The 24,127-nt window shown below is 47.9% G+C and overlaps 2 protein-coding genes across 2 annotated transcripts in view; both read left to right on the forward strand.

Annotated features, from left to right (window-relative positions):
* Positions 1 to 1,187: 1,187 nt before the first annotated feature.
* Positions 1,188 to 12,060, forward strand: aldh4a1 (aldehyde dehydrogenase 4 family, member A1). Its single transcript, XM_061069022.1, has 15 exons — positions 1,188 to 1,352; positions 5,056 to 5,149; positions 5,475 to 5,567; positions 5,641 to 5,688; positions 6,608 to 6,763; positions 7,033 to 7,182; positions 8,030 to 8,104; positions 8,227 to 8,414; positions 8,520 to 8,593; positions 8,694 to 8,890; positions 8,997 to 9,044; positions 9,118 to 9,270; positions 9,462 to 9,583; positions 11,041 to 11,159; positions 11,246 to 12,060. The coding sequence occupies exons 1-15, from the start codon at positions 1,312 to 1,314 to the stop codon at positions 11,356 to 11,358; spliced, it is 1,671 nt and encodes a 556-aa protein (XP_060925005.1). The 5' UTR covers positions 1,188 to 1,311; the 3' UTR covers positions 11,359 to 12,060.
* A 987-nt stretch (positions 12,061 to 13,047) lies between these two features.
* Positions 13,048 to 24,127, forward strand: part of LOC133000213 (E3 ubiquitin-protein ligase RNF123) — a 56,441-nt gene continuing 45,361 nt past the window's right edge. The window contains exons 1-16 of the mRNA XM_061070082.1: positions 13,048 to 13,256; positions 14,844 to 14,937; positions 15,228 to 15,312; positions 18,699 to 18,778; positions 19,373 to 19,470; positions 19,632 to 19,686; positions 19,788 to 19,873; positions 19,952 to 20,038; positions 20,199 to 20,266; positions 20,563 to 20,688; positions 20,795 to 20,909; positions 21,756 to 21,860; positions 22,025 to 22,150; positions 22,760 to 22,852; positions 23,929 to 24,002; positions 24,085 to 24,127. The exon at positions 24,085 to 24,127 is cut by the window's right edge and continues 75 nt beyond it. Coding sequence (XP_060926065.1) covers positions 14,856 to 14,937; positions 15,228 to 15,312; positions 18,699 to 18,778; positions 19,373 to 19,470; positions 19,632 to 19,686; positions 19,788 to 19,873; positions 19,952 to 20,038; positions 20,199 to 20,266; positions 20,563 to 20,688; positions 20,795 to 20,909; positions 21,756 to 21,860; positions 22,025 to 22,150; positions 22,760 to 22,852; positions 23,929 to 24,002; positions 24,085 to 24,127 — 1,323 coding nt within the window. The 5' untranslated portion in view covers positions 13,048 to 13,256; positions 14,844 to 14,855. The remainder of the gene's footprint in view (positions 13,257 to 14,843; positions 14,938 to 15,227; positions 15,313 to 18,698; positions 18,779 to 19,372; positions 19,471 to 19,631; positions 19,687 to 19,787; positions 19,874 to 19,951; positions 20,039 to 20,198; positions 20,267 to 20,562; positions 20,689 to 20,794; positions 20,910 to 21,755; positions 21,861 to 22,024; positions 22,151 to 22,759; positions 22,853 to 23,928; positions 24,003 to 24,084) is intronic.

Genomic DNA, 24,127 nt, shown 5'->3' on the forward strand with positions numbered 1-24,127 from the left:
CACAACAACTCACAACTCACATCAACTGACAACAACTCACAACAACTCACAACAACTCACAACAACTCACAACAACTGAAGACAACTCACAACAACTGACGACAACTCACAACAACTGACAACAACTCACAACAACTGACAACAACTCACAACAACTCACAACAACTCACAACAACTGAAGACAACAACTCACAACAACTGACAACAACTCACAACAACTGAAGACAACAACTCACAACAACTGACAACAACTCACAACAACTGTGAACAACTTACAACAACTGACAACAACTCACAACAACTGACAACAACTCACAACAACTCACAACTCACATCAACTGACAACAACTCACAACAACTCACAACAACTGACAACAACTGTGAACAACTCACAACAACTCACAACAACTCACATCAACTGACAACAACTCACAACAACTGACAACAACTCACAACAACTCACAACAACTCACAACAACTCACAACAACTCACAACAACTCACATCAACTGACAACAACTCACAACAACTGACAACAACTCACAACAACTCACAACAACTCACAACAACTCACAACAACTCACAACAACTGACAACAACTCACAACAACTCACAACAACTGACAACAACTCACAACAACTCACAACAACTGACATCAGGACCAGCTGTTGAGCTGTTTTTCCTGAACGTGATGAATTATTAACAGGAAGTTAAAGTGTAGGGTTTCACTCTTAATCAATAAACAGTGACGTCATCAAACGGAAGTGTCACAGTGTATTGATTCTCAATCTCTAATGATAATGTGTGTTTACTTTGTTCGTTGTATTTGTTCACGTTGCTGTTTGTCGATAAAGCACTTCATATAAAAAAAAACATAAAGCAGAGCTCGGTTCTGTGACCTGTGATTCGCTGAGGATATTTTCCTGTTCGCTGATTGGCCAGATCAGACCCGCCTGTGGAATGTTCCATCTGACAGAGAGGGGGGGGGGTGGTGAACGGATGTTAAACAGATAAACAGATAGACAGCTCGGTTCTGGTGAATAGTTCCTCATTAACCTGATGGACCTGATGGACCTGATGGACCTGATGGACCTGATGGACCTGATGGACCTGATGGACCTGATGGAGGAGACGTGTTCAAACTGCAGCTCTCCGTCACACTGACCCCCCCCCCCCAGCCGGTGGTGGAGTCCGGATCTGGATCGGCTCCTGGTCCGAGACTGATCCGTGTGAGGGTGTCTGTCCTGCTGCTGAGTGTCCCGGTCTGTCCGCTGCTTCCTGTCTCTCTGTGTCTTCCAGTCTGCGGAGGAACATGCTCCGGGTTCCGGCGGTGCTGGCTCGGTCCTGGCGGGGGTAGGTACCCGGAGACAGGCTCACATGGGCGGGCATGAGACCGCCTCAGCCCGGGGGGGGGCGGCTCCAGCATGCTAGCTCCAGTTAGCTCCAGTTAGCTCAAGTTAGCTCAAGATAGCTCAAGTAAGCTCTAGTTAGCTCAAGTCAGCTCAAGTTAGCTCTAGTTAGCTCTAGTTAGCTCCAGTTAGCTCTAGTTAGCTCAACCTAGCTCCAGTTAGCTCAAGTTAGCTCTAGTTAGCTCCAGTTAGCTCTAGTCAGCTCAAGTTAGTTCCATTTAGCTCCAGTTAGCTCAAGTTAGCTCAAGATAGCTCAAGTAAGCTCTAGTTAGCTCTAGTTAGCTCTAGTTAGCTCCAGTTAGCTCTAGTTAGCTCAACCTAGCTCTAGTTAGCTCCAGTTAGCTCTAGTCAGCTCAAGTTAGTTCCAGTTAGCTCAAGTTAGCTCAAGTTAGCTCAACCTAGCTCCAGTTAGCTCAAGTTAGCTCTAGTTAGCTCAAGTCAGCTCTAGTTAGCTCCAGTCAGCTCAAGTTAGTTCCAGTTAGCTCCAGTTAGCTCTAGTTAGCTCCAGTTAGCTCTAGTTAGCTCCAGTTAGCTGTAGTTAGCTCTAGTTAGCTCCAGTTAGCTCTAGAGCTCAAGTTAGCTCAAGTTAGCTCAAGTTAGCTCAACCTAGCTCCAGTTAGCTCAAGTTAGCTCTAGTTAGCTCCAGTTAGCTCCAGTTAGCTCTAGTTAGCTCAAGTCAGCTCAAGTCAGCTCAAGTCAGCTCCAGTTAGTTCCAGTTGGCTCCAGTTAGCTCTAGTTAGCTCCAGTTAGCTCTAGTTAGCTCCAGTTAGCTCTAGAGCTCAAGTTAGCTCAAGTTAGCTCCAGTTAGCTCTAGTTAGCTCCAGTTAGCTCCAGTTAGCTCCAGTTAGCTCTAGTTAGCTCCAGTTAGCTCCAGTTAGCTCCAGTTAGCTCAAGTTAGCTCCAGTTAGCTCCAGTTAGCTCTAGTTAGCTCCAGTTAGCTCTAGTTAGCTCCAGTTAGCTCCAGTTAGCTCAAGCTAGCTCCAGTTAGCTCGAGTTAGCTCCAGTTAGCTCTAGTTAGCTCCAGTTAGCTCTAGTTAGCTCCAGTTAGCTCCAGTTATCTATAGTTAGCTCAAGCTAGCTAATTAGATGTAAAGTCAGAGCCGCCCCCCCCTGTGGTGTAACCCCTCAGCGGGTGATTGACAGGTCACTTGATGAGTTATCGATCGATCAGTGATGTCATGTGTTTTCATGTTTGGTCACATGACTCTGAGTCACAGATCACCTGAGGTCACGTGACCCTCATCGTCTCTGCATGGAGCCAGCGGTTTGGTTTCTGCTGATTATATTATATTATATCACATTATATCACATTATATTACATTATATTATATTACATTATATTATATTATATTATATTATATTATATTATATTATATTATATTATATTATATTATATTATATTATATCACATTATATTACATTATATTATATTATATTATATTATATTACATTATATTATATTATATTACATTATATTACATTATATTATATTATATTACATTATATTATATTATATTTATTACATTATATTACATTATATTACATTATATTATATTATATTATATTACATTACATTACATTACATTACATTACATTACATTATATTATATTACATTATATTACATTCTTTTATATTATATTACATTACATTACATTACATTACATTACATTATATTATATTATATTACATTATATTATATCACATTATATTACATTACATTATATTATATTATATTACATTATATTATATTATATTATATTACATTATATTACATTATATTATATTACATTATATTATATTATATTTATTACATTATATTACATTATATTATATTATATTATATTACATTATATTACATTATATTATATTACATTACATTACATTACATTACATTACATTACATTACATTATATTATATCACATTATATTACATTACATTATATTATATTATATTACATTATATTATATTATATTATATGACATTATAATATATTATATTATATTACTTATAGTTATGATGATGTGGTTCCATCCTGGGACTCACAGGGGCGTGCTAAGGGACTCTGGGGCCTGCACAGTTCTGATCCAGTATCATGTTCCAGTTGTCACGGGGGGGGGGGGGGGGACAAGTCCCAGAAACTGTTCAGTGCCGGTGTGAAACCAGAGTGTGTGATGTGTGTGATGTGTGTGATGTGTGTGATGTGTGTGATTGTGTGTGATTGTGTGTGATTGTGTGTGGAACATGTGCTGCACTCAGGTCAGATATCAGCTGGAGTCAGGTTCAACCTTCTGCAGCCCCCCCCCCGCCCCCCCCTGAACCAACAGAGAAGCTGAACTGGTCACGTGACCAGCTCGCCCCCCCGACCTTCAGTTAATCATCCATGTGGAGCGGCTGAGGTTTTCAAACCGGATCGAACTGGACTGAAGCAGAGACCAGCAGGACATGAGGAGGACATCACCTTCTCTCCTGCTCAGATGTGAAGACACAACAAAGTTATTAAAGTTATTATCAGTTTGTTTCAATCTTCTCCGTGATGGAACCTGTTGAACCGTGTCCTCAGCGGCTCGTCCTCAGTGTCCAACTCGTCTGTCCCACCCAGAACTAAACCAGCAGCTCTGCAAACAAGAAGGTTCAAAGGCTCCACAGCTGGACGTCCACAGCTGGACGTCCACAGCTGGACGTCCTCTGCTCGGCCTCAGGGACAGACTGTCTTCTGTCTCCTACGTGCTGCTCACATGTTGCAGGACCCACCCGTCCCCTCAGACTGGTTCACACTGCTCCACTTTGAGTCATGTGACCAGGAGTTCTACAGGACTGACGACAGGTGGTCTCTCTCACTTCACCTTCACCCTGTCCCGCTCTCTGATCAGGTCTGTGGGATCAGGTCTCTGAGATCAGGTCTCTGGGATCAAGTCTCTGAGATCAGGTCTCTGGGATCAGGCCTCTGGGATCAGGCTTCTGGGATCAGGTCTCTGGGATCAGGTCTCTGGGGTCAGGTCTCTGGGGTCAGGTCTCTGAGATCAGGTCTCTGGGATTAGGTCTCTGGGATCAGGTCTCTGGGGTCAGGTCTCTGAGATCAGGTCTCTGAGATCAGGTCTCTGGGATCAGGTCTGTGGGATCAGGTCTCTGAGATCAGGTCTCTGGGATCAGGTCTCTGGGGTCAGGTCTCTGAGATCAAGTCTCTGGGATCGGGTCTCTGGGATCAGGGCTCTGGGATCAGGTCTCTGGGATCAGGTCTCTGGGGTCAGGTCTCTGGGATCAGGTCTCTGGGATCAGGTCTCTGGGGTCAGGTATCTGGGATCAGGTCTCTGGGGTCAGGTCTCTGGGATCAGGTCTCTGGGGTCAGGTCTCTGGGATCAGGTCTCTGGGGTCAGGTCTCTGGGATCAGGTCTCTGGGATCAGGTCTCTGGGATCAGGGCTCTGGGATCAGGTCTCTGGGATCAGGTCTCTGGGATCAGGTCTCTGAGAGTCCACAAGGCAACGTGCTGATCAAAGACACATTTGGCTTCAGTCCAGAGCTTCAGCTTCACATCAGATGTTTGTCGACTGGAGAAACTTTAACCTGAGAATGTTGCCTCTGTGTGTGTGTGTGTGTGTGTGTCTGTGTGTCTGTGTGTGTGTCTGTGTGTCTGTGCGTGTGTGTAGGTTGAGGACCAGTGCCTGTGCGGGGGGGCAGGTGAAGAACGAGCCCATCCTGTCCTTCACTGAGGGGAGTCCAGAGCGAGCCGAGCTGCTGAAGGTAAAACTGAGGTCAGATCACATGACCTCCGAGTGAGGTCAGATCACATGACCTCAGACTGAGGTCAGATCACATGACCTCCGACTGAGGTCAGATCACATGACCTCCGACTGAGGTCAGATCACATGACCTCCGACTGAGGTCAGATCACCTGACCTCCGACTGAGGTCAGATCACCTGACCTCCGACTGAGGTCAGATCACATGACCTCCGACTGAGGTCAGATCACATGACCTCTGTTTGAGCAGCTTTATAAAGAACCTCGTGTGAATCTGATCTGGATTAACGTGTGAACACCTGCTTCCTCCTGACCCTTGTGCTCCAGGCCCTGGCCGGCCTGAAGGGGGCGACAGAGGAGATCCCGTGTGTGGTGGGAGACGAACACGTGTGGACGCCAGACGTCAGATACCAGTTATCAGTGAGTCCACACCAACCCAGCTCACCCCGGGAGGGGCGGAGCCACGAGTAACTGATTGTGTTTGTGTTCACAGCCGTTCAACCACGCACACAAGGTGGCCAAGTTCTGCTATGCTGACAAGGTGAGAACTCATTCTGTCAGTAACAGTGACTCAGCATCTGTGACTCAGCATCTGTGACTGAGCATCTGTGACTCAGCATCTATGACTCGGCATCAGTCGTTTCCTCTGAGAGTCTGAAGCTTCATGTTCGTTCCAACCATAGATATCATATATAAACACTAGATGTCTCGGCCAACGGAGTCGAACGTCACCACATGGCGGCCATCTTGCTGAGGGCGGCTGGCCCTCAGCAAGATTTTAAACTGTTTGGTTTGTTATAAACGTCAGAGATGTAGTTATGACACTGCATAAATTATTAAATTGTTTAGAAAAATAAAATAATTATTCATAAGTATGCAGTGTCATAACTACATCTCTGACGTTTATAACAAACCAAACAGTTTAAAAATCGGTTGAAAATTGAGCAAGTTATGGTTATTTAAAAAGTACGCACCACTACAACACAATGTTATGGGTGAGCGAGCCACCCTGGCAAGATGGCCGCCATGTGGTGACGTTCGCCTCCATTGGCCGAGACATCTAGCTTTATATATGTCTATGGTTCCAACTATCCACAAAGTGTTTGCACTGCAAACCAACAGGGGACCTTTCACACCTGATGCTCAGATTCAGTCTCAAATATTTTAAAATTGTATTTTAAAACGCCCGTTGTCTTATTCCTGATTTGCAGCGCGTTTGTGGAATGTGTGTTGTTGTGTTGTGTTGTGTGTTGTGTGTTGTTGTGTTGTGTTGTGTTGTGTTGTGAAGTGGATGAAGATGTTTTCTCACTTTGCTCTCTTGTGTTTTCTGAAGTCGCAGTGCGTCAGGGCCACCGTAGATCTGAGTCACATGTGTTTTTATCTGTGTCTGACTGTGACCAGCAGGAGGAGCTGTTGTGTTTTCTGTGAACTCTCACAGTTCTCCTCCTCCTCCTCCTCAGGAGCTCATCAACAAAGCCATCCTGGCGTCCATGGCGGCGAGGAGAGAGTGGGACCTGAAACCGGTTCAGGACCGAGCCCAGGTCCTGTTCAAGGCCGCTGATGTCATCAGTGGACCGAGGAGAGCGGAGATCCTCGCCAAGACCATGATCGGACAGGTGCGTGAGACGAGCCCAGAGACGTCGGTTTGATCCGAGTCCGTCTTCAGCTCAATACCTGTCCTGGTCTTTATCTGTAATGACTTGAAGTGGCCAGTAGGGGGCGTCAGAGTATGAAACAGTCACTCCAGTCTTCTTCACTCGGTCCATTCTAAGAAATGTGTCATTGAAACTTGTCGTTCCAACACCTCAGTCCCAGGAAGGTGTAAAGTTTGGATCTTTAACACAACATGTCGTCCTCTCGTTGACCTCTGACCTCTGCACCGCAGGGCAAGACGGTGGTCCAAGCCGAGATCGACGCCGCTGCCGAGCTCATCGACTTCTTCAGGTTCAACGCACAACACGCAGTCGACCTGGAGAAGCAGCAGCCGCTGGACGCAGATGGAAGCACGAACACCATGCTGTACCGCGGCCTGGAGGTGAGGAGGTGTCATTACAGCTTCTGTTCTTCTGCTGGTCGGTGCTGGTCTGGTGCTGGTGTAGGTCTGGTGCTGGTGCTGGTGTAGGTCTGGTGCTGGTGTAGGTCTGGTGCTGGTGCTGGTGTAGGTCTGGTGCTGGTGCTGGTCTGGTGCTGGTCTGGTGCTGGTCTGGTACTGGTCTGGTGCTGGTCTGGTGCTGGTTCAGGTCTGGTGCTGGCCTGGTGCTGGTCTGGTGCTGGTCTGGTGCCGGCCTGGTGCTGGTCTGGTGCTGGTCTGGTACTGGTCTGGTGCTGGTCCGGTACTGGTCTGGTGCTGGTCTGGTACTGGTCTGGTGCTGGTCTGGTGCTGGTGCAGGTCTGGTGCTGGTGCAGGTCTGGTGCTGGTCTGGTGCTGGTGCAGGGCTGGTCTGGTACTGGTCTGGTGCCGGCCTGGTGCTGGTCTGGTGCTGGTCTGGTGCTGGTCTGGTGCTGGTCTGGTGCTGGTCTGGTGCTGGTCTGGTACTGGTCTGGTGCTGGTCTGGTGCTGGTCTGGTGCTGGTCCTGTGCCGGCCTGGTGCTGGTCTGGTGCCGGCCTGGTGCCGGCCTGGTGCCGGCCTGGTGCTGGTCTGGTGCTGGTTCAGGTCTGGTGCTGGCCTGGTGCTGGTCTGGTGCTGGTCTGGTGCTGGTCTGGTGCTGGTCTGGTACTGGTCTGGTTCAGGTCTGGTTCAGGTCTGGTGCTGGTCTGGTGCTGGTCTGGTGCTGGTCCGGTACTGGTCCGGTACTGGTCTGGTGCTGGTCTGGTACTGGTCTGGTGCTGGTCTGGTGCTGGTCTGGTGCTGGTGCAGGTCTCATCTCTTCTTCTCCCTCAGGGTTTTGTAGCAGCTGTGGCTCCATTTAACTTCACTGCTATTGGTGGAAACCTGGCGGGAACCCCGACTCTGATGGTGAGTGCTGGTCTCAGCTGCGGTGACGACAGATCCATGTTGTTGATGAACTGATCAGAACTTTATTGATGACGGACGAACGAACGCTTGAGGATCGACGGACTGATGCAGGTGTGTTTCAGGGGAACGTGGTTCTGTGGAAGCCCAGTGACGCCGCCATGTCTGCCAGCTACGCCGTCTACAGAGTCCTGAGGGAATGTGGTCTCCCGCCAAACATCGTCCAGTTCCTCCCGGCCGACGGCCCCGTGTTCGGAGACGCCGTCACCTCCTCGCAGCACCTGGCGGGAATCAACTTCACCGGCAGCGTCCCGTAAGAACGTCTTTACTACATCAGTAAAAACACTTTTTGTTTTCACTGTTGACGAATCATTGAAACGGACTCATCACAGAGACTGAAGCTGATTTTGTTCCTCAGAACGTTCAAGCGTCTCTGGAGACAAGTGGGACAGAACCTGGACACGTACAAGGTTTTCCCTCGACTGGCAGGAGGTGAGTACGACCTCTAGCGTTTGGAGGTCAGACCCTCCTCCGTCCTCACTCGTCCTCCTCTCAGCGTCCTGTGACTGAACGTGTCTCCTGATGCTTCCAGAGTGTGGCGGGAAGAACTTCCACTTCGTCCACGGCTCTGCGGACGTCCAGAGCGTGGTGACCGGGACGATCCGCTCTGCCTTCGAGTACGGAGGTCAGAAGTGTTCGGCGTGCTCCAGGATGTACGTGGCTGAGAGCGTGTGGCCGCAGATCAAACAAGGACTCCTGGACATCCACGGAGACATCCGAGTGGGAGACGTGAGTCCTCACTGCCCGGACTGCGTCCTCCTCTAGAACCTGTTTGACACAGAGAAACCGTTTGAATGTGTTCAGCTTCAGTTGAAGGTTTGTTTCTCTTCTTCAGCCCGTTGAAGACTTCAGCAGCTTCTTCTCCGCCGTCATCGACGACAAGGTAGAGTCTCCTCTTCACTTCCCTTCCCTCTGTTGATCTGTTCATTCCTGACGTCTCTCTCTCTCTCCTGCAGTCGTTCAGTCGCATTAAAAGGTGGCTCGATCACGCCAAGGCGTCCGCCAGTCTGAAGGTCATCGCCGGAGGTCGCTGTGACGACAGCAAGGGATACTTCGTGGAGCCGACCATCATCGAGACCACGGACCCACAGGACGCCATCATGAACGAGGTGCAGGCGCCAGCGTTGACATCCTGTCCATTACCACTCGCATAAAAACTTGATTCTTGTTGTTCTGGTTTGTTCCCTCATGGTTGATGCACTTATTGTGAGTCGCTCAATGTAATGTAATGGTGTGTGTCTGTGTGTGTGTGTGTGTGTGTGTGTGTGTGTGCTCACGTCACGTTGTTTGTGTTGTGCAGGAAATCTTTGGTCCGGTTCTGACGGTTTACGTTTATCCTGACAACGACTACAAGGAAGTTCTGCAGCTGATTGACAACACGTCACCGTTCGCTCTGACAGGAGCCGTGTTCGCTCAGGATCAGTGAGTTCACTGGGAGGTCACTGGGAGGTCAGAGGAGGTCACTGGGAGGTCAGCAGAGGTCACTGGGAGGTCAGAGGAGGTCACTGGGAGGTCACTGGGAGGTCACTGGGAGGTCAGAGGGAGGTCAGAGGAGGTCACTGGGAGGCCACTGGGAGGTCACTGGGAGGTCAGCAGAGGTCAATGGGAGGTCTGGGAGGTCAGAGGGAGGTCAGGGAAGTCACTGGGAGGTCAGAGGAGGTCACTGGGAGGTCAGAGGAGGTCAGGGAAGTCACTGGGAGGTCACTGGGAGGTCAGGGAGGTCACTGGGAGGTCAGAGGAGGTCACTGGCAGGTCAGAGGGAGGTCAGAGGGAGGTCACTGGGAGGTCACTGGGAGGTCAGAGGGAGGTCACTGGGAGGCCACTGGGAGGTCAGTAGAGGTCACTGGGAGGTCAGTGTTAGGTCACTGGAGGTCACTGGGAGGTCAGTAGAGGTCACTGGGAGGTCAGTGTTGGGTCACTGGAGGTCACTGGGAGGTCAGAGGGAGGTCACTGGAGGTCACTGGGAGGTCAGTAGAGGTCACTGGGAGGTCAGTGTTGGGTCACTGGAGGTCACTGGGAGGTCAGAGGGAGGTCACTGGGAGGTCACAGGAGGTCACTGGGAGGTCAGAGGGAGGTCAGTAGAGGTCACTGGGAGGTCAGAGGAAGGTCACAGGAGGTCACTGGGAGGTCAGAGGGAGGTCACAGGAGGTCACTGGGAGGTCAGGAAGGTCACAGGAGGTCACTGGGAGGTCAGAGGGAGGTCACAGGAGGTCACTGGGAGGTCACTGGGAGGTCTGGACAAGAGGGCGACCAGAAGGTTCTGATGTCAGATGAAAAAAGTCACTCAAACCACTTTGTTATATAATTCTAACACAGAGAAGAACAGAGACTAACACAGCTGAACCAGTAACAGGAAGTCACTCACCTGATGTAGCTACCAAAGTAAAGCAAATCAAATCATAAGGAAGCAGCTGAACCAGTAACAGGAAGTCATTCACCTGATGTAGCTACCAAAGTAAAGCAAATCAGATCATAAGAAACAGCTGAACCAGTAACAGGAAGTCACTCACCTGATGTAGCTACCAAAGTAAAGCAAATCAGATCATAAGGAAGCAGCTGAACCAGTAACAGGAAGTCACTCACCTGAAGTAGCTACCAAAGTAAAGCAAATCAAATCATAAGAAACAGCTGAACCAGTAACAGGAAGTCACTCACCTGAAGTAGCTACCAAAGTAAAGCAAATCATAAGGAAGCAGCTGAACCAGTAACAGGAAGTCATTCACCTGAAGTAGCTACCAAAGTAAAGCAAATCAAATCATAAGAAACAGCTGAACCAGTAACAGGAAGTCACTCACCTGAAGTAGCTACCAAAGTAAAGTAAATCAGATCATAAGGAAGCAGCTGAGCCAGTTTTCATCTCTGAGGGTTCTGTTCTGCAGGTCAGTGATCGATGAAGCTGCAGCTGCTTTGAGAAACGCTGCAGGAAACTACTACGTCAACGATAAGTCCACCGGCTCCGTCGTGGCCCAGCAGCCGTTTGGAGGCGCTCGAGCTTCAGGTGAGAGTCGTGACCTGGAGTGATGCTGACGCTGCTCTGTCCTCTGACCTCTGACCTCTGACCTCTGACCTCCTCTCTCCATCAAGGGACCAACGACAAACCTGGAGGTTCTCACTACGTCCTGAGGTGGACGTCTCCGCAGGTGGTGAAGCAGACCAGCGTGCCCCTCCGTGGCTGGAGCTACCCCTACATGGGCTGAGAGCCAATCAGAGCCCTCCGTCCTCCGTCCAATCGCCTGCAACCACACACAGGCTTCTCCATCATGTCTTTGCACTGGACATGAATGTGAGGACACGTCTTTGTCCACAACATCAACCCACAGAATCATCAAGTTACTGCTGAAATGATTGAATGATTAATTGATGTCTTCTGTGACATTGACCTGTTGGACGATGTCCTCATCTGAAATATTTTCACTGTTTTCTGATGTTTAACAATTCAGACAATCAAGAGGATACCAGATCATATTTGATAGATCGTTAGACAGATATATATATATCAGAAAACTAATCTATAATTAGCTTTGTTCATGAGATCAGTTTGTCTTTAACTCTGGAGCTTGCTACAATTAATATCAGACTAAAACTGTGCTGAATTACATAAAGTTAGAATGGATAGTTTGTTACATGTGAAGCTGATGATTGTATTCTATAATATTTGTTGGTTTAAATGTGAAATGTTAAAGAAGCTATGAAACATCTTTAAATCGTTTTTCTTCCGCTAACGTTTGAAACCTGTTGACAAATGTTCTGATAACGTCCAAAAGGGTCAGAGGTTATTATTCATGTTGCACTTGAATCTCGAGCTCAGACAAAAGATTTATTATATTTTCATTACTCTGATACCTTAATAACTGTAATTACACACAGATGGCTTTTGAAAATAAATATTAAATTATAAATATCGTGATTTGTTGAACTCTTTAAACACATGATGTGACTGAAGCTGTTTTCACACATGAAGTCTGGACGTGTTCCTCTCATGTTCTTCACATGTTCTTCACATGTTCTTCAGGTTCTCTGTGAGAACAAATGTGTGAGTCAGTGTCTCTGGACATGTTCTGGATCTTCTCCTGCAGCCTCCTGGTAACGTGTGACACGTGTGAGTCCATGTGAGGAACCAGCAGGACGATGTGTGGAAGCTTCCCAGAGAGCGAGTGGACGTGTGGACCAGGTTTCTAACACGTGACGTGAAACTGGAGGAACACAAAGATCTCAGGATGAAGAAGAGGAGCCGGACACGGAGAAGACGAAGACGTTGGCTATCTGATACCTTTGCTGTGTTTTTATGGTGGAAAAAGGTTTTGGTTTCCTTGTTAATCTGAACAGATCAGAGTCTATAACGACTTGTCTCCTGTGATTGCTCGTTAAGCTTCAGGAAATGTTTCTCATCCATGTAGTTATTGCTGGAGACCTTTAGTGATGGAGCACATCATGTGTCATGTGTCAGCAGCGATGTGCAGCTCTGATTCTTCTGTGTGACCTTTGACCTGCAGCTGCTTCCACAGGAGTTAACACAATGTAAAGAGGGGTCATGACTGTTGGATTCACTTTGATTAAAGTTGAATCTCTTTAGTTATAGACACATTATATTGAAATAATATAATATAATTAATATCATATAATATATATCATATTATATGATAGATCATATATGATATATCAACTATAGTTAATGTGTCCAAACAAACCTGACTCATTTTCGCTTCGCGGTTTTCCGTGAGTTTTGGACCAGCTGCGGCTCCGTCCTTGGGGGCGTTCCCAGGTTGTGTCTCTTCCTGTGGACATCAGAGGGACTCGTCTCAGCTGTCAGCCCGGAGGACAGACACCGTGACCGGCCACAGCTGCAGCAGAGGCCCGGTGACCTGAAGCTAGCGGTGCGTGCTAGCTTAGCTTCCTGTAGCTGCTGTCAGCTAACAGCTAGCAGCTAGCAGCTAACAGCTAACAGCTAACAGCTAACAGCTAACAGCCGAAGACACGGTCCGGATCAGCCGGGCTCGACCCACTGGGACCCGGGAGACCGGGCTACACCGACCGGGTGTAACTGGTTTAACTGGGAGCTAACATGCTAACAGCTGCGTTAGCTTCATAAGATACCGTGAGAACTGCCGTACTCACAGTTACTGTAGTAACTAACTGTAGTTCTGTGTGTATTAATGTATGATTGTAGTCATGTGTGTACTACAGTATTAACGGTACTCTCTCTGAAGTGTGTGTGTGTGTAGTACAGTATGACTGTAGTATTGTGTGTGTAAAGCAGTATGACTAGTACTGTGTGTGTAGTACAGTATGAGTGTAGTACTGTGTGTGTAATGCAGTATGACTGTAGTACTGTGTGTGTAATGCAGTACTGTGTGTGTAGTACAGTATGACTGTAGTACTGTGTGTAATGCAGTATGACTGTAGTACTGTGTGTGTAATGCAGTATGACTGTAGTACTGTGTGTAATGCAGTATGACTGTAGTACTGTGTGTGTAGTACAGTATGACTGTAGTACTGTGTGTAATGCAGTATGACTGTAGTACTGTGTGTGTAATGCAGTATGACTGTAGTACTGTGTGTGTAGTACAGTATGACTGTAGTACTGTGTGTGTAATGCAGTATGACTGTAGTATTGTGTGTGTAGTACAGTGTGACTGTAGTACTGTGTGTGTAGTACAGTATAACTGTAGTACTGTGTGTAGTACAGTATGACTGTAGTACTGTGTGTGTAATGCAGTATGACTGTAGTAGTGTGTTTGTGTTGCAGTATGACTGTAGGACTGTGTGTGTAATGCAGTATGACTGTAGTACTGTGTGTGTAATGCAGTATGACTAGTACTGTGTGTGTAATGCAGTATGACTGTAGTACTGTGTGTGTAATGCAGTATGGCTGTAGTAGTGTGTGTAATGCAGTATGGCTGTAGTACTGTGTGTGTAATGCAGTATGACTGTAGTATTGTGTGTGTAGTACAGTATGACTGTAGTACTGTGTGTAGTACAGTATGACTGTAGTACTGTGTGTGTAATGCAGTATGACTGTAGTATTGTGTGTGTAATGCAGTATGACTAGTATTGTGTGTAGTACAGTATGACTGTAGTACTGTGTGTGTAATGCAGTATGACTGTAGTACTGTGTGTGTAATGCAGTATGACTGTAGTATTGTGTGTGTAGTACAGTATGACTGTATTACTGTGTGTAGTACAGTATGACTGTAGTACTGTGTGTGTAATGCAGTATGACTGTAGTACTGTGTGTGTAATGCAGTATGACTGTAGTATTGTGTGTGTAGTACAGTATGACTGTAGTACTGTGTGTGTAATGCAGTATGACTGTAGTAGTGTGTGTGTTGCAGTATGACTGTAGTACTGTGTGTGTAATGCAGTATGACTGTAGTATTGTGTGTGTAATGCAGTATGTAGTACTTTGTGTAGTACAGTATGACTGTAGTACTGTGTGTAGTACAGTATGACTGTAGTACTGTGTGTGTAATGCAGTATGACTGTAGTAGTGTGTGTGTTGCAGTATGACTGTAGTACTGTGTGTGTAATGCAGTATGACTGTAGTATTGTGTGTGTAGTACAGTATGACTGTAGTATTGTGTGTGTAATGCAGTATGTAGTACTGTGTGTAGTACAGTATGACTGTAGTACTGTGTGTAGTACAGTATTAACAGTACTCTCTCTCTCTCTGTCGGGGGGGCAGCTGTCAGACAGGATGAGCTCTCGAGGAGGAGGCACCGCTTTGACTCGCCGTAACTTCAGACTGTCATCAGACAGTGACAAGGCCAGAGCTACAGGTAACACACACTCACACACACACACACACACACACACACACACACACACTCACACACACACACACACACACACACACACACTCACACACACTGCAGAGACAGTTTCATTGATCTGATTGATGTGGACAGTCGGTCCTGGGTTTGATTGACGGTTCATGTGCTGCGACTCTTTAGCTTCAGTGGGTTCTTCATGAAATAGACGGAGCCACACTATCACTGTGCGTGTGCTTGTTGTGTGTTTCTGTTGTGTGCGTGTGTTAACAGTAAACTGTGTGTTTCTCTGTTGTCAGGTATCGTGAATGAGAAGCTGCTCAGTGATTATCTCCATCACGTGTTTCCTTCAACCAATCATGGACCAGCAGTCGCCTCGCTCAGGTAACATCCGTCAATCATCCATCCTGGAGAGGAACAGCTGGTTGTTGCCGTGAACAACAGAGCCACCATCACTGTTGCTATGGTTACGCTGCTGGTCTCGCTTCAGCTTGAAAACTTTGTGTTTCAGTCTGAACAGAAACTGAGACTTTAGTAAACCATGACTCAGACGTTCTCCTCCTGATTGGTTCTCATCAGTCACATGACCCGACTAACACTTCCTGTCAGTAGCACTTCCTGTCAGTAGCACTTCCTGTCAGTAGCACTTCCTGTCAGTAACACTTCCTGTCAGTAGCACTTCCTGTCAGTAGCACTTCCTGTCAGTAGCACTTCCTGTCAGTAACACTTCCTGTCAGTAACACTTCAACCTCTTCGTCGCTCAGAGAAAAGAAATCCCTGCTCCGACTCTTCACCTTCACTTCTGTTACTAAGCAACCAGCTGCAGAGACAATCTACTTCCTGTTTACACCATTACATTATTACACTTCATTTAGCTGACGCTTTTATCCAAAGCGACTTACAATAAGTGCATTCAACCCTGAGGGTACAAACCAAGAACAACAAGAATCAAGACAGTAAAATTTCTTCGAAATAAAGCAAAACTACAGAGTGCTATAAGTAAGTTACATCTTAGTGCTACCAAAGTGTTAGTTTTCAAAAGTGGTTATTTTTTTTTTATTTTTTTTTTTATTCAAGGTACAGTCTGAAGAGGTGTGTTTTTAGTTTTCGGCGAAAGATGTGTAAACTTTCAGATGTCCGGATGTCGAGTGGGAGCTCATTCCACCATTTAGGAGCCAGGACAGAAAACAGTCGTGAAGTTGACGAGTGTTTAGCAGTGAAGGAGCAACGAGTCGATTAGCTGAAGCAGAGCGGAGTGAACGTGCTGGTGTGTAGTGTTTGACCAGGTCCTGGATGTAAACTAGACCTGATCTGTTCACAGAATGGTACGCGAGTACTAGTGTTTTGAACCGGATGCGGGCAGCCACTGGGAACCAGTGTAGGGAGCGGAGGAGTGTGAGTGAATTTAGGTTAAAAACCAGTCGAGCTGCTGCATTCTGGATGAGCTGCAAAGATCGGATGGCAGTAGCAGGTAGACCTGCCAGGAGGGGGGGGCAGTAGTCTAGGCGTGAGATGACACCACATGACCTGTGTATGTCAACAGTCATGTGACACTTGTCTGGAAAAAGGTGGATTAAGTTTTAAACCGTACACATGTGGGTGGAGCCTGTGAACTCTGAGACACACACATGGTTTGTGTTGTTGCTTGATACAACATTGTTCTCACACACATGTTCATGACCTACACACACACACTGATCAATATATATCGTGCGTTCACTGTAAATAACTGAGCTGTTTGTGACAGAAGTATGTGGACACACTGTAGTTTGTGTGTGTGGTAAACTGTCCCGTCAGAGACTGTTGTTGTTTTGCTTTGATGAAGTGTTGAGCAACAGAGTGAGTGTGTGTGTGTGTGTGTGTGTGTGTGAGACTAGTGTTTCACTGGCCTTTTCCCTTAAGCCGGACAGATTCATGTTACCTTCAGCCGCTCTATACATAGACACACACACACACACACACACACACACACACACACACACACACACACACACACACACACACACACACACACACACACACACACACACACACACACACACACACACACACACACACACACACACACACACACACACACACACACACACACACACACACACACACACAGTTAAGCAGGTTGAGTTTCACATGTTGTCAGATCCTTTTAAAAATAAGTGACACAGATTGAGTTGTTGTGCGACTCTGGTTCTTCAGCCTGAACTGAACCACTCGTCTCTGTGTCATCACACAAATAGACACAGACCTCAGGGATCATCAGGGACGCTACAGACAGCCTGCTCTGTCTCTCTGTCTGTAGCTACAGACATCCTGCTCTCTATCTGTAGCTACAGACATCCTGCTCTCTGTCTGTAGCTACAGCCTCTGTCTGTCTGTCTGTAGCTACAGACAGCCTGCTCTCTGTCTGTAGCTACAGCCTCTGTCTGTCTGTCTGTAGCTACAGCCTCTGTCTGTCTGTCTGTAGCTACAGACATCCTGCTCTCTGTCTGTAGCTACAGCCTCTGTCTGTCTGTCTGTAGCTACAGCCTCTGTCTCTCTGTCTGTAGCTACAGACATCCTGCTCTCTGTCTGTAGCTACAGACATCCTGCTCTCTGTCTGTAGCTACAGCCTCTGTCTGTAGCTACAGCCTCTGTCTCTCTGTCTGTAGCTACAGACATCCTGCTCTGTCTCTCTGTCTGTAGCTACAGACATCCTGCTCTGTCTCTCTGTCTGTAGCGTCCCTGATGATCCCTGAGGTCTGTGAGTCATGTTTAAAGTTTTTTGTGGTTCTTGTTCATCAGAGGGACCCTGTTCCCATGGAAACCATGGTTTACTGACAACACATGTTGTATGAAGAAAGTGTATTTGACCTCCTATCCTCTTCTCCCTCTCTTCTCCTCTTCTCCCTCTCCTCTCCTCTCCTCTCCTCTCCTCTCCTCTCCTCTCCTCTCCTCTCCTCTCCTCTCCTCTCCTCTCCTCTCCTCTCCTCTCCTCTCCTCTCCTCTCCTCTCCTCTCCTCTCCTCTCCTCTCCTGCTCTCCTCCTCTCCTCTCCTCTTCGTCGTTGTCCTCCTCCTCTCTTCTTCTCTCCTCTCCTCTCTCCTCTTCTTCCTCCTCGTCGTTGTCCTCCTCCTCCTCCTCTCTTCTCCTCCCTCCTCTTCTCCCTCTCCTCTCCTCTCCTCTCCTCTCCTCTCCTCTCCTCTCCTCTCCTCTCCTCTCCTCTCCTCTCCTCTCCTCTCCTCTCCTCTCCTCTCCTCCTCTCCTCTTCTCCCTCTCCTCTCCTCTTCTCTTCGTCGTTGTCCTCCTCCTCTCTTCTCCTCTTCTCTCCTCTCCTCTCTCCTCTCCTGCTCTCCTCTCTCCTCTTCTCCCTCTCCTCTCCTCTCCTCTTCGTCGTTGTCCTCCTCCTCTCTTCTTCTCTCCTCTCCTCTCTCCTCTTCTTCCTCCTCGTCGTTGTCCTCCTCCTCCTCCTCTCTTCTCCTCCCTCCTCTTCTCCCTCTCCTCTCCTCTCCTCTCCTCTCCTCTCCTCTCCTCTCCTCTCCTCTCCTCTCCTCTCCTCTCCTCTCCTGCTCTCCTCCTCTCCTCTTCTCCCTCTCCTCTCCTCTCCTCTTCTCTTCGTCGTTGTCCTCCTCCTCTCTTCTCCTCTTCTCTCCTCTCCTCTCTCCTCTTCTTCCTCCTCCTCTCCTCTTCGTCGTTGTCCTCCTCCTCTCTTCTCCTCCCTCCTCTTCTTCCTCCTCCTCTCCTCTCCTCTTCGTTGTTGTCCTCCTCCTCCTCTCCTCCTCCTCCTCCTCTCAGGAAGCCTCTTGGTTTCCAGGATCTTGGTGGCCACCTTGAGAACCTTCTGGCTGAAGAAGAACCTTCAGAGGAGATCAGAGGTAAGTTAAAAACAGATTATTCTCTTCTTCTTCATCAACATGATTCAGATCCACTGAACGTGTGGTTGTAGCGTGTCGTTGTAACGTGTCGTTGTAGCGTGTCGTTGTAACGTGTCGTTGTAGCGTGTCGTTGTAACGTGTTGTTGTAGCGTGTCGTTGTAGCGTGTTGTTGTAGTGTGTCTTTGTAGCGTGTTGTTGTAACGTGTCGTTGTAACGTGTTGTTGTAGCGTGTCTTTGTAGCGTGTTGTTGTAACGTGTCGTTGTAACGTGTTGTTGTAGTGTGTCTTTGTAGCGTGTTGTTGTAACGTGTCGTTGTAGCTTGTTGTTGTAGCGTGTCGTTGTAACGTGTTGTTGTAGTGTGTCTTTGTAGCGTGTTGTTGTAACGTGTCGTTGTAACGTGTTGTTGTAGTGTGTCTTTGTAGCGTGTTGTTGTAACGTGTCGTTGTAGCTTGTTGTTGTAGCGTGTCGTTGTAACGTGTTGTTATAACGTGTCGTTGTAGCGTGTTGTTGTAGCGTGTTGTTGTAGTGTGTCTTTGTAACGTGTCGTTGTAACGTGTCGTTCTAACGTGTGTGTGTCTGTGTGTGTGCGATCAGATCAGCCTGTGGACGGGCGTCTGGGACCTCAGCCGGTGGTCCTGGATCACACCAGTGGATTTGAGGGTCTCCTGTTTGTGGACGACGACCTGCTCGGGGTGAGATGATGATGATGATGATGATGATGATGATGATGATGATGATGATGATGATGATGATGATGATGATGATGATGATGATGATGATGATGATGATCCTGGACCTGAAGACCCCGTGTGTCTTCTGCATGAACCATGTTTCTAATGTTATGTGTCTTCAGGTCATAGGTCACAGCAACTTCAGCTCCATCAGAGCCACCACTTGTGTTTATAAAGGTAACACGCTCTATTCTGTGGTCATGTGACCCTCATATCACATGATTCAGTTTTCAGTGTCACACACAGATGTGACTCTCTCTCTCTCTCTCTCTCTGCAGGGAAGTGGGCGTACGAGGTTCTGATCTCGTCACAGGGTCTGATGCAGATCGGCTGGTGTACGCTGAACTGTCGCTTTAACCAGGAGGTACACAATACAGAGTGTGCATCATGTGTACAACTGTGTGTGTGTACATATATATGTAACTGTGTGTGTTCCTGTCAGGAGGGTGTAGGTGACACACCTGATTCTTATGCGTACGATGGAAACAGAGTGAGGAAGTGGAACGTGACGACCACAAACTACGGGAAGGTGAGATCACACCTGAGCGTCTACATACGCATTGTTTCTGCTTCGTACAACTATACACACACACACACACACACCCCCCCACACACACACACACACACCCCCACACCCCCACACACACACACCCCCACACACACACATGATGGCTGATGTTCCCTCTCAGTCGTGGGCGGCAGGAGACATCGTCAGCTGTCTGATCGACCTGGACGAAGGAACCATCACATTCTGCTTGTAAGAAAACATTTTATTCATTTATTTATATGTTATATTCAATTCAATGTGATTTGTTCAGCACCAAATCATAATATAGATTATCTCAAGGCACTTTACATAAAAGGTCAAAAAAAAAAAAAAATAAATAAAAAATAACTTTCAGAAAAGTATTTATTCATTTATAAACGTGAGATGTTAATCTGTGATCTGATTATGCTAAGCTAACAGTTCCCCTTGTTTCCAGTCTTTATGCTAAGCTAACAGTTCCCCTTGTTTCCAGTCTTTATGCTAAGCTAACCGTTCCCTGTCCTCAGGAATGGACAGTCTCTGGGCACAGCCTTCACCAACATAAAGACGGGACCGGGCGTGGCCTACTTTCCTTCCATCAGTTTGTCCTTTAAAGAGTCCGTGGCGTTTAACTTCGGCAGCCGGCCGCTGAGATATCCTTCACTGTGTGTGTGTGTGTGTTAATGTGTGTGTTTGACCTCTGACCCTCATGCATGTGCATCAGCTCAGTGTGTCTGTCTTTAACGAGCACGTGTGCACGTATCCTGTGGACGGTTACCTGCCGCTGCAGAACCCTCCGACCTCTGACCTGCTGAAAGCTCACAAGCTGCTTGGATACATCAAGAACGTCCTCTGCAGCGCCATCGACACTCAGGTCCGTCCCCATGTCTCTGTGTCTCCATCTTACCCTCGTCTTTGTCCTCTGAGCTTAATGTCTCTGTGACCTCTGACCCTGACGTCTCTTTGTCCTCTGAGTTTAATGTCTCTGTGTCTCCATCTTACCCTCGTCTTTGTCCTCTGACCTTAATGTCTCTGTGACCTCTGACCCTGACGTCTCTTTGTCCTCTGACCTTAGTGTCTCTGTGACCGCTGACCCTGACGTCTCTTTGTCCTCTGACCTTAATGTCTCTGCGACCTCTGACCCTGACGTCTCTTTGTCCTCTGACCTTAGTGTCTCTGTGACCGCTGACCCTGACGTCTCTTTTTCCTCTGAGCTTAATGTCTCTGTGACCTCTGACCCTGACGTCTCTTTGCCCTCTGACCTCAATGTCTTTGTGACATCGGACTGTAATGTCTCTGTGACCTCTGACCCTGATGTCTCTATGTTCTCTGACCTTAATGTCTCTGTGACCTCTGACCCTGACGTCTCTTTGTCCTCTGACCTTAGTGTCTCTGTGACCTCTGACCCTGACGTCTCTTTGCCCTCTGAGCTTAATGTCTCTGTGACCTCTGACCCTGACGTCTCTTTGCCCTCTGAGCTTAATGTCTCTGTGACCTCTGACCCTGACGTCTCTTTGTCCTCTGACCTTAGTGTCTCTGTGACCTCTGACCCTGACGTCTCTTTGTCCTCTGACCTTAGTGTCTCTGTGTCTCCATCTTACCCTCATCTTTGTCCTCTGAGGTTAATGTCTCTGTGACCTCTGACCCTGACGTCTCTTTGTCCTCCGACCTTAATGTCTGTGTGACCTCTGACCCTGACGTCCTTGTGTCCTCTCTGCAGGAGGACAGGCTGCTGGAGACGGATTGTGCGATGTGGAGTCTTCATGGAGAACCCACAGTCCTCGTCACTCTGGCTCACATCTTCAACCACTTTGCTCCTCTCATGGTGAAAACCCTCCTCCATCTTGTATTGACCGGTTGTCTCTGGTGATTGTGATGAGACCACGTCTTCAGAACAGGGACAAACTGTCTCTGTTGTCCTTGGGATTTCATCATGATCCCATCCGACATGTCTCCAGTGGTTAAGGTTGTGTATCTCCCTGTCCTCAGTGTAAGGTGTACCTGGTGGAGGACGTGCTGATGAACTTCCTGTTGGGGATTCTGGAGGGAGGAGGTTCAGTGGATGAACATCCACTGATACAACAACTACTGGACCTGTTCTGGCTGCTGATGGAGGTAACACACACACACACAGACAGACACACACACACACAGACAGACACACACACACACAGACACACACACACGCATAGACACGCACACAGAGGTAGACATGGAGGACAGGGAGCAGGAAGTGGATCAGGATCAGTGTGAAGGTAAGAGTAAGGTCGACAGTGACCGGAGGAGGGCGTGGCCTGTGCAGGTGATTTAATTCTGAAGGTGATTTAATCAAATCTGTTTTCAGTGGAGATGATGTCAGTTTTTTTAATCTATTAATGTATTATTAATTTATTGATTTATTGATTTGTGCTTTAAGAATGTCTGTCCCTCTCTCTCTCTCTCTCTCTCTCTCTCTCTCTCTCTCTGTCTCTGTCTCTCTCTCTCTCTCTCTCTCTCTCTCTCTCTTCTCTCTCTCTCTCTCTCTCTCTCTCTCTCTCTCTCTCTCCCTCTCCCTCTCCCTCTCCCTCTCCCTCTCCCTCTCCCTCTCCCTCTCTCTCTCTCTCTCTCTCTCTCTCCCTCTCTCTCTCTCTCTCTCTCTCTCTCTCTCTCTCTCTCTCTCTCTCTGTCTCTCTACCTCTCTCTCTCTCTCTCTCTCTCTCTCTCTCTCTCTCTGTCTCTCTGAAGGACTATGAAGTGAACGAGTGTCTGAAGCAGTTGATGATGTCACTCCTCAGAGCCTATCGGTTCTCTCCCATCATCCCGGACCTCGGCTTCCAGGTAAGAACAAGCAGGTGAGCAGGTCCAGGACCAAACCTGAGACAGAGGACAGGGGTGGACAGAGGACAGGGTTGGTCAGAGGACAGATGTGGACAGAAGACAGGGTTGGTCAGAGGACAGATGTGGACAAAGGACAGGGATGGACAGAGGATAGTTATGGACAGAGGACAGATGTGGACAGAGGATAGTTATGGACAGAGGACAGGGTTGGTCAGAGGACAGATGTGGACAGAAGACAGGGTTGGTCAGAGGACAGATGTCGACAGAAGACAGGGTTGGTCAGAGGACAGATGTGGACAGAGGACAGGGATGGACAGAGGATAGTTATGGACAGAGGACAGATGTGGTGAGAGGACAGATGTGGTGAGAGGAGAGATATGGACAGAGGACAGGGTTGGTCAGAGGACAGGGTTGGTCAGAGGATAGTTATGGACAGAGGACAGGGTTGGTCAGAGGACAGATGTGGACAGAGGACAGATGTGGTGAGAGGAGAGATGTGGACAGAGGACAGGGTTGGTCAGAGGACAGGTGTGGTGAAAGGACAGATGTGGACAGAGGACAGGGATGGACAGACCACAGGGTTGGTCAGAGGATAGTTATGGACAGAGGACAGGGTTGGTCAGAGGACAGATGTGGACAGAGGACAGATGTGGTGAGAGGAGAGATGTGGACAGAGGACAGGGTTGGTCAGAGGACAGGTGTGGTGAAAGGACAGATGTGGACAGAGGACAGGGATGGACAGAGGACAGGGTTGGTCAGAGGACAGGGTTGGTCAGAGGACAGGGTTGGTCAGAGGACAGGGTTGGTCAGAGGACAGATGTGGTGAGAGGACAGATGTGGTGAGAGGACAGGGATGGACAGAGGACAGGGTTGGTCAGAGGACAGGGTTGGTCAGAGGACAGGGTTGGTCAGAGGACAGATGTGGTGAGAGGACAGATGTGGACAGAGGACAGGGATGGACAGAGGACAGTTGTGGACAGAGGACAGATGTGGACCTGGACCCGTGAGCTGTAGTCTGTGGCAGTTGATTATTGGAAGTCTCAGTGTGAGACAGACGATGTCCCCGGGTGTTTCAGATCCACTACCTGCGTCTGACCACGGCCGTCCTGCACCATGAGAAGTCCAGGAAGTACCTGCTCAACAACGTCTTATATCCTCTTATACAACTTTAATTATATAACCTTTAACACTCTATAGACCTATCAGACAGTTTGTCTTTAACACTGATTCACGTTCGACGTCCTGCGATCAGTCGTCTTCTTCTACATCAAGACT

This window comes from Limanda limanda, chromosome 4, assembly GCF_963576545.1.
Source record: "Limanda limanda chromosome 4, fLimLim1.1, whole genome shotgun sequence".
NCBI classification, from domain to species: Eukaryota; Metazoa; Chordata; class Actinopteri; order Pleuronectiformes; family Pleuronectidae; genus Limanda; species Limanda limanda.

Coding starts and splice junctions, on each gene's coding strand:
- aldh4a1 (XM_061069022.1), top strand. CDS start 1,312: ATGCTCCGGGTTCCGGCGGTGCTGGCTCGGTCCTGGCGGGG. Junction 5,689..6,607: donor AGTTCTGCTATGCTGACAAG/GTGAGAACTCAT, acceptor CCTCCTCCTCAG/GAGCTCATCAACAAAGCCAT. Junction 6,764..7,032: donor CCAAGACCATGATCGGACAG/GTGCGTGAGACG, acceptor TCTGCACCGCAG/GGCAAGACGGTGGTCCAAGC.